At 28.8% G+C, this 8441-nt stretch overlaps 3 protein-coding genes across 5 annotated transcripts; 2 read left to right on the top strand and 1 right to left on the bottom strand.

Moving 5' to 3' along the window:
- Positions 1–171: 171 nt before the first annotated feature.
- LOC103577318 (DNA polymerase delta subunit 3) lies at positions 172–4319 on the top strand. 2 transcript variants are annotated; one of them, XM_053739781.1, is made up of 5 exons: positions 172–479; positions 550–2527; positions 2596–3632; positions 3688–3878; positions 3999–4319. In XM_053739781.1, the coding sequence occupies exons 1-2, from the start codon at positions 417–419 to the stop codon at positions 1921–1923; spliced, it is 1437 nt and encodes a 478-aa protein (XP_053595756.1). In that variant the 5' UTR covers positions 172–416; the 3' UTR covers positions 1924–2527; positions 2596–3632; positions 3688–3878; positions 3999–4319. The 2 variants fall into 2 exon arrangements, with proteins under 2 accessions (XP_053595756.1, XP_008556128.1); XM_008557906.3 differs by lacking the exon at positions 172–479 and having other exon boundaries at positions 1929–2527; positions 3999–4281.
- Positions 4320–4529: 210 nt separating this feature from the next.
- LOC103577317 (protein ABHD13) lies at positions 4530–6671 on the bottom strand. Of its 2 annotated transcripts, XM_053739782.1 has the most exons (5): positions 6331–6671; positions 5948–6242; positions 5643–5874; positions 5036–5229; positions 4530–4964 (listed from the first exon to the last, which is right to left on the bottom strand). In XM_053739782.1, the coding sequence occupies exons 2-5, from the start codon at positions 6117–6119 to the stop codon at positions 4531–4533; spliced, it is 1032 nt and encodes a 343-aa protein (XP_053595757.1). In that variant the 5' UTR covers positions 6120–6242; positions 6331–6671; the 3' UTR covers position 4530. The 2 variants fall into 2 exon arrangements, with proteins under 2 accessions (XP_053595757.1, XP_008556127.1); XM_008557905.3 differs by having other exon boundaries at positions 5948–6671.
- Positions 6672–6898: 227 nt separating this feature from the next.
- Positions 6899–8375, top strand: LOC103577319 (6-phosphogluconolactonase). Its single transcript, XM_008557909.2, has 4 exons — positions 6899–7243; positions 7343–7543; positions 7800–8083; positions 8158–8375. The coding sequence occupies exons 1-4, from the start codon at positions 7123–7125 to the stop codon at positions 8263–8265; spliced, it is 714 nt and encodes a 237-aa protein (XP_008556131.1). The 5' UTR covers positions 6899–7122; the 3' UTR covers positions 8266–8375.
- Positions 8376–8441: the final 66 nt, after the last annotated feature.

Below are 8441 nucleotides of genomic sequence, written 5' to 3' on the forward strand. Positions count from 1 at the left end.
TGACAGTTTGCCGAAATATTACAATTATTTATAACAAATAAATGATAAAAAAAAAATTGACAGTTCACTTCAGTTGAAAAACTAGAACTCTAGAGTAAAATTACGAATGATCTCGAGCGCTCTGAGCGCCACCTCGAATTTGTCTACAAAAAAAGTAAAAGTAAAAAAAAACGCAACTGTTTTTAGTTATTGCTGCTCTAAAAAGGCGCGAAAATAATTCATTACCAAGCCAGAATTTACTTTCAACAATTAATTAATCAATCAATCTGCAAATTAATTTAAAATGTCTAGCGAATAATTCTAATTACTTAAATAATCACTAGGTGGTACATTTAAAAATAAAGTGTCATTAATTACAAATAGTATTTATTAATTTTCTGTTGTTGAAGATCAAGACCCAATAAGTAAATTAAACCATGGAGTTAATGAACAATTATTTGGAAACTCTTGCTGGGTACATTAATGATGAAGACAAGCTTGTAAGAGTTAATTAAATTTTATTTGTGTGAAATTATGATGTAATAGTAATTTAAATGTCTTGATTTTTAGGTTACGTATAAATGGCTGAGCAAAGAGCTAGAAGTCCATGTAAATTTAGCTAAAAAAATTCTGGAAGAGTATTGGAATAAAAACAAATCAAATGATCAACTTGTAGCCACAATAATGATAATAGGACACACCAAAGACGGAGGTATGCGTGTTGAAGTTGTCAAGGAATCAGATTTTGGTGTCGCTGCTGATAAGTATGATAGAATAATATCCCAGCATTTGTACAGCTTGCAGAAGTCTCTGCCAGACATTCAGTTGCTGGCTGAGGCAGGTCAAGGTGACACTAAATTTTCAGCTATTACTTGCGAGAATGCTGTTTTATTGAGCGACGAAGAATTATTCAAACGGAGATGGGGCTCTGATAAAACCTACATGCCATCAGTTGCTGCTGCTGCTGTCACTGCTGAACGTAAGCCTGTGGAGACAAAGAAAAATATTTTTAGTAATTTTACTAAGTCTAGTGATAAAGTCAGTGATAGTAAGACTAATAGTAAGAGCAATGATGACAATGGAGTAAGTAATGGAACTCATAGCAGTAATGATGTCAAAGAAGATAAAGTTGAAACTAAAAAAGTGTCACCAGTTAAAAGTAAACCCGCTGAAACAAAGAAAGGTGTCTCTAAGAAACCTGTACAGTCTCAGAAAACTGGACTAAGTAATTTGTTTGGTAAAGTTGCTGTTGCTAATTCTAAAAAATCACCACCAACCAAAAATAAAGATTCTGCTGATAAAAATAATGATAATAAAAGTAATGGAGTTGAAGAAAGTCCGATGGAAGTTGATGAAAGTCCTAAAATAACTGAGACCAATGGAGTATCTGCAAGTAAATCGAATTTAACACCTAAAGATTCGGGTTCTACTTCTAATTCAGCTTCGGATAGTAAGAACAGCAACGATAAATCGAGTCAGAAGAGTAATGGTGACATTAAAGCTAAAAATAATAAAATTAAACAAAATCGCGGCAGCAAACGTAACAGAAGTAGAGACTCCAGTAAGGAGGATACTAAGAAAAGAAAACGTATCTTCTTGGCGTCGGATTCGAGCGATGAATCAGCTGCCAGTGATCCCGAGCCCGATTTATTTGATGACCCACCTCCTGAAGAACCTGTAGTGGTAAAAGAAAAATCACCAACACCTCCACCAGCTAAACAGGTCGAAGGTAAACGCAAAGTGCGTAAAGCTGTCGATAAAACTTTTATGGACGAGGACGGCTACCTCGTTACCAAGAAAACTTTTGTCTACGAGAGCGCTTCTGATGAAGAGCCGCCAACACCAGCGGCAATTAAAGAAGTTGAGGTGAAAAAGGCTACAGCCGCTCAGATTAAAAAACAAAACAAACAGACTTCTATCATGAGCTTTTTCAAAAAAGCTTAAGTGTTTTTTTTTTTTTTACGTATTATGTTTAAATAATTACTAATTAGTTTATTGGATTAGTAATTAATATTATTGATAATTAATTAATTTTTCTGATTGTTTGGATGTTTTTTAGTACAAAGTTTAAATGACGTACCTCTGTAATTTTTAAATATTTCAATTAGATAAATTAAATTTAAAATAAATTGAGCAAATGTTTGTATAGAAATTATTCATTTTTATTCTTTTACCTGGGAAAAATACTCATGGCCACTCATATCTGATCAGATACAAAAAAATGGGCCTACCGGGTCATGTATGATCTTTAAATAATATCTGAGTATTTGTTACCAGATAACAATAAATAATGGCTGTGGTTTATAGAAAAAATGTAAATAAATTCAAAAGATATGGAATCATGAATCCGATGACGCAGATCAGATAAAAGTTCTTATCAGAATTCAGTTCTGTTGCAAGATACCGATAGGACATAGCTCTTCAGTCTAATGATTAATTTAATAGATTAAGAGTGAGTTTTCAAAAATGTATTTTATTGTTATAGTTTTGTTAATTAATTTTTTAAAATCATCTTCGGGCAATTTGTGTCAAGTGTGCGTGTGCTCAGGTATGATTTATAAATTCATTTAATATATCATCAAGTAAGTAATGAATAATTTTAATTATTTTTATCAGGTGCAACAATTGATTGCAATGGAAGATTGAATTCCAGCGACACAAATATTTTAAAATTACTAACAAGTGAACTCACCCAGGAAATAATTTTATCAAGTGACAATACGTCACTGGAAATTTTAAACCTTAGAAACAAAATAGAAGAATTTAAAATCGTTGATTTGTCTGATAATAATTTAAATGAAAGCGCAGTAAATGCACTGACTAGTCTAATTAATTTAGAAGAAGTTAATTTTTCTTTAAATAATTGGAAGGCATTAAGTGCAGATGTGTTTGATAATTTTTTATCACTATCTAAGCTCGATTTGAGTCACAATTTAATAACAGAGATAAGCAACCGCCCGTGTAATTTGACTCATCTAGATTTATCTTACAACAGACTAAAAATTCTAACAGCCAGACAACTCAATTGCCCTCAGTTAAAGTTTATAAATTTATCTTACAATTTAATAACGTCAATAAACGACCAAGCGTTTGTAAATTTGAATTCACTCGATACATTACTTCTCAATAATAATTTAATTCAGTCCCTCGATATCTTGTGTCCGTCTTTAAAAAATCTCTCAGTCGCTCACAATAAATTATCCCACCTTCCGTCAAATCTATCAGTCGATTTTCTTGATATAAATCACAATTTTATCTCCACAATCCAAACAAATCCGACAACCAATCACTTAAAATCATTAGATATCAGCAGAAATAATTTATCACTCATAAACGCGACGTTTATTAATTTAAAAACCCTCAATATTTCTTACAATTATTTTTCTTCCCTCCCACCGCTTTCTGTTAAAAATTCACCGGCTCTCGAGGAGATTATAGTCAGCGGCAATCCTCTGACTAAATTAATTTTTAATCAGCAAATAAAATTGAAAAGATTTATTGCAAGTGATTTAAATAAACTGGAGAGTATTGATGAAGATTCATTTAATCTGTTGCAAGAGCGCGATGACAGTTGTATCAATTTAACTATTTCTTCAAACAAAAATTTAAAATCTCTGCACAACAATTCGTTCAAAAATCTTCATGTCTGCTACGTAAGTTAATAAATAAATTAAATCTCAATAAAAATAAATTAATGATATTCTTTAGTTGGATTTAAGTAACAATGGACTCGAACGTATATCAAGACGATCAATAAAAATATTAAATGAATCGATACCCAAGTACGGGATTAATTTACAAGGAAATCCATTGATTTGTGACTGTGAATCTCAATGGATGCTAGACGATTTATTACCAAAATTATACAGAATTAACTCAGCACTTCTAGCTAATTTAAGGTGACTAAAACCAACTATATAGTTTGTTAATTACTTATTAATTAATTAATTAACTAAATTTTTTATTTACATAATAAGAGTTGATACTGTACATTTTTAAAAAATAATATTTTTAAACAGATGTAATAAACCGACAGAAGTATTTAATGTACGGATGGTACATTGGTACAAATGGAAGACAAAAGTACTCTGTAAATCATCAAATAAATTCGAGCGACTTGTTGCTAGTGAGGATAATACTTATACAGTAGCACAGAGTTCAACGATTATTATCAAATCAAGCAACAGTGTTAAGTTTATTATCATCGGGGCTGCGACAGTACTGTCATTAATAACAATTATTGGTCTTGCACTATCTGAAAAATTGGCTAAAAAACATCGCAGACGTAACAGAAGATTATAATCGTCTTGATAAATATTTATTAAATAATTTAATTGGTAATTTGACAAGTCCTATTTATTAATTTAAATTTTATATTATTATTATTATCATCATTTTAAAATTATTTATAATCACAGTACATTTACTGTTTGTGTAAATGTTTAGTTTTAAAAATCAATAACGTTTATTTTGATTATTAATCTATTGATATTTGGACGCAATATTTAGTTTATTTTTTTTTTTCAATATTTAAATAAAATTTGAATAAAGTTAAATATCGTCAATGAGGTAATGACAAGTATTATCATCTAGAGTACGCGGTTTTTCTCTCAGTTGGTTTATAAATGTTACTAAACGTTGATAATAATCTGTTTGATTCCACGTTTCATTGTGCGTACCACCAGAAATAGTTATCAATTTTTTGTAATTACATTTACATTTATTGTAAAGTTCAATCATCATACGCGGAGGTACCAAAGTGTCCGCGGAACCAGATACAAATAACGTTGGCACATTTATAGACGTAACTTTATCTGTAGACATAAATTTGTTTTTGTAAAAAAAAAGCGGTAAATATTTAATAAACTTGTAACCAATTAAAACAGAGGCCATTTCTGGAATACTTGTAAATGTATTCTCTAAAATAAGGCACCATATTCTTTGTGTACTGTAATTAGCAGCCAGATCAATAGCTATTGCTCCTCCTAAAAAAACAATTATTAATTATTTACTGTAATTCAAAATTACGGAGCTACGCAATAGTTATTTTAAATACCTAGTGATCTACCAAATACAATTATTTCATTGGTATTGATGTCATTGCGACTTAATAAATAATCTAGACCAGCTTGAGCATCCATGTAGAGACCAGATTCTGTTGGTGTGCCTTGTGAAAAACCGTAGCCACGATATTCTAGTACTAATATATTACATTTAACTTTATGATATAGTCCCGCTACATTTATAAGTCTGTGAACAATATAAATATTTATATTAATTAATTTTTTATATCATCGACATTGGAACTTGTAGTTTCAATGTCTGGTTAGCCGGTCAAAACAAACCAATTTACGATCAATAAAATTAAGGTCGAAATAATTCTTTAAATTTATTTTTACGCGGGTATTTTTTGATTTTTTGAAATTTTTGACATTGAGATATAAGTAACTAAAAATTGATCAATCTTATAGGTATCTAATTTTTTGACGTCATATTAATTAAATAAATTAAAAATTTAATTTATTGCTGTCATATTTCGACTGGCTAACATTTTAATTCTAAGTTTCAATGAAAGTAATTAAAAAAACTATTTTGTGGCAGGATAACAAACTGATTCAGACTTAGAATATATATAAAATTAATAGATCAAATAAAATATAAACCTGTGACCAATATTGCCAGCATTGCCATGAAGATAAAGAATTGTCGGTGATTGTTTAGCTTCTTCCCCAGGTTGTGATATAAAAAATGTGTGCAATATCGTACCATCCTTAGAATGTATGTAAACTGTTTGATATGGTAAATTAAACATTGATGGTGATGGTACATAAATACGTGAATGAGTAGGAATTACTGGATGATAAACGAATACGTCTTCTAATTTGTATAAAATTTCTATTGTAAAAATAAATAAAATAAATTATTTCACTTGACAAATTATTAGTCATTGTTTATTATATATATTTACCTGTCGCTTCAATACAAAATATACAAAACAATGTAAAAATGACTCCATAAAGCCAATAGATAATTAAATATAAAAATACATGAGCTAAAAAAATAACCCCCTGTTTCCATGGTAAATTTCTTGTAAATCTTATTGGACATTTTCTTAAAAATCTCTTCAGTGATATAATCATTTTTAATAATAAGTATAACTAAATATATATATTTTTTTTCTTTAGCAGAATCATTCACTTTAAATGTTCAAATTCACATAAAATTATTTTTAAAATCATTTCACATTTTTACTCAAACGTCAACTAAAAATTTTTTATTGACACCATTATTTAAAATTTAACAAAAAACATTACATATTTATTTATATATATGTGATATTTTATTCTTTACCCATGTTCGTTTTATGATCGATAGGCATGCAAAAATAAATATTTATATTGTGTACTGCTAATTATAATAGTAATAATAATAATTATTATTATTGTTATTTAGGCGCGAATTATAAAAAATTTATAAGATAGAATAATAAATGTTTTTGTTTAAAGGATTAGTGGACAGTGGACGGTTTTATTAATTATGAGATAAAAAAGAAATTTATTTTACTGATAGGAACTGTCACACATCACCCCGGTGTCGAGGACGGACATATTATACATAAATACAAAATATGAGTGTGAATTTAGCTGACAGTTGTCAATTTTTTAATTTTTAAATAAAATTTCAATAGAAAACGAAACTTGAAAATTCGTATTTAAAAATCAGTTCGCGCGTTTTTTTAAATTTCATTACTTAAATTAATTAATTAATTTATTTATTTAAAATTTCTAAACTGTCTCATATTTACTACATTACAGTCATCGAAAAAATATATACTAATTGATCACGTGATGACATGTGACAGTTCTGTAATGTCGGTAAAAATAAAATCCGTAATTTAATAAGTATCATTGTTTGATTGTATGGTATTATGATATATGTACATACTCAAATGTTATTAGTCATTGTTCATCGCTCATCACAATCTTGAATCGTGTGTACGTGATTTTTTACAAATGCTGTAAAATATTAATTGAAACAAAAAGTTTTATGCAGGATTTAATAATTAAGTAAACAATTTATTTTATTCTTTATGGTACATATCAGAATAATAATATTTGTAAAGATCTATTGTAATATTTAATTATGGAGAACGTATTAATTGAACCTGATGTTGCCGGTGTCGTTAAAAAATTGTCAAGTATTATTGAGAAGCATGCTAATGATGCAATAAATACCGACGATGTCTTCAAAATTGGCTTATCTGGTATTTTATAGATAATTTATTACTTAATAATATTTATTTTAATTACTTTTGGTGTTGACTGAAATATTAATAATGATAATAATAATAATTTATTTACAGGAGGATCATTAATTAAATTTTTAGCTGAAGGTTTGCCAGAAATAACAACTGATTGGTCTAAATGGAGATTTTTTTTTTGTGATGAAAGAATTGTACCTTTTGATAATGAAGAATCAACTTATGGTCAATATAAAGCTAGTTTGATTGGTAAAATTCCAATTACTGAAGACCAATTTATTACTATTGATACTGAACATTCAGGTAAATAATAGGCATCCAATTGTCAGTCACTTTTTTCAGTGGGCTAATTTTTAAAAAGACTAGTGACTGAGTATCCTAGATATAAATCAGTGAATGCCGATTAAAAACTCAGATTAAATTCGATTGAAATATTTTAGTCAGACTCAATCGGAAAATAATTATTTTTTTCCGAATTTCTGATTTCCGATAGACTTTCAATCAAATTCAATCAGAATGGGGTATAGAAATTTCTAAAATAATTTATTTATTTGTCTAGCTGTTGAAGCGGCAAATGACTACATCATGAAGATGTCCGTATACTTTCCACCAGACAGTCTACCACGTTTCGACATGCTTCTGTTAGGAGTTGGACCCGATGGACATACTTGTTCCCTGTTTCCTGGGCATCGTTTGCTGGAAGAGACAATTAGGTGGGTTTGTCCCATAAACGACTCTCCAAAACCACCACCTTCAAGAATAACTCTCACATTTCCGGTGATTAATAATTCTAAGGCTTGTGTCTTTGCTGTTGCTGGAGCAAGTAAAGCTGATATAATAAAGGTACATAATTAAAAATATTATTAATTAGTATAAACTTGAGTAAATCGGTATATTAATCAATAATTGTAATTTAGCGTGTACTAAAACTGAAAGAAAATTTGCCTGCTGGTCGGGTGAATCCAACTAATGGCTCTCTATACTGGATCGTTGATCAAGAAGCTGCTAAAGGCCTGGACAAATAGACTGGAATGTTTTTAATATTTTTGTATGCATTAATTATTAATTAATATTTAAATATTACTAATTATTGATAACTGATAATAATTATTAAATAAAAATTAACATTCCTAAATACTGGTTTTATTTTTCAATTAAATTTATTCGTAACTTTTTATTTTATTTTTCACAATATTTTAAA

The sequence above is a fragment of the Microplitis demolitor genome, chromosome 6 (genome assembly GCF_026212275.2).
Source record: "Microplitis demolitor isolate Queensland-Clemson2020A chromosome 6, iyMicDemo2.1a, whole genome shotgun sequence".
NCBI lineage: Eukaryota > Metazoa > Arthropoda > Insecta > Hymenoptera > Braconidae > Microplitis > Microplitis demolitor.

Excerpts from the sequence above, each read along its gene's own strand:
- LOC103577317 (XM_053739782.1), bottom strand. The coding sequence starts at position 6,119 with ATGATTATATCACTGAAGAGATTTTTAAGAAAATGTCCAATAAGATTT. Across the intron at positions 5,230-5,642 it reads GCTGGCAATATTGGTCACAG|ACTTATAAATGTAGCGGGAC; the intron begins GTTTATATTTTA and ends TATTGTTCACAG. Across the intron at positions 4,965-5,035 it reads TGTATTTGGTAGATCACTAG|GAGGAGCAATAGCTATTGAT; the intron begins GTATTTAAAATA and ends TTGTTTTTTTAG.
- LOC103577319 (XM_008557909.2), top strand. The coding sequence starts at position 7,123 with ATGGAGAACGTATTAATTGAACCTGATGTTGCCGGTGTCGTTAAAAAA. Across the intron at positions 7,544-7,799 it reads TATTGATACTGAACATTCAG|CTGTTGAAGCGGCAAATGAC; the intron begins GTAAATAATAGG and ends TTATTTGTCTAG. Across the intron at positions 8,084-8,157 it reads GTAAAGCTGATATAATAAAG|CGTGTACTAAAACTGAAAGA; the intron begins GTACATAATTAA and ends ATTGTAATTTAG.
- LOC103577318 (XM_008557906.3), top strand. The coding sequence starts at position 2,446 with ATGTATTTTATTGTTATAGTTTTGTTAATTAATTTTTTAAAATCATCT. Across the intron at positions 2,528-2,595 it reads TCAAGTGTGCGTGTGCTCAG|GTGCAACAATTGATTGCAAT; the intron begins GTATGATTTATA and ends TATTTTTATCAG. Across the intron at positions 3,633-3,687 it reads AAAATCTTCATGTCTGCTAC|TTGGATTTAAGTAACAATGG; the intron begins GTAAGTTAATAA and ends GATATTCTTTAG.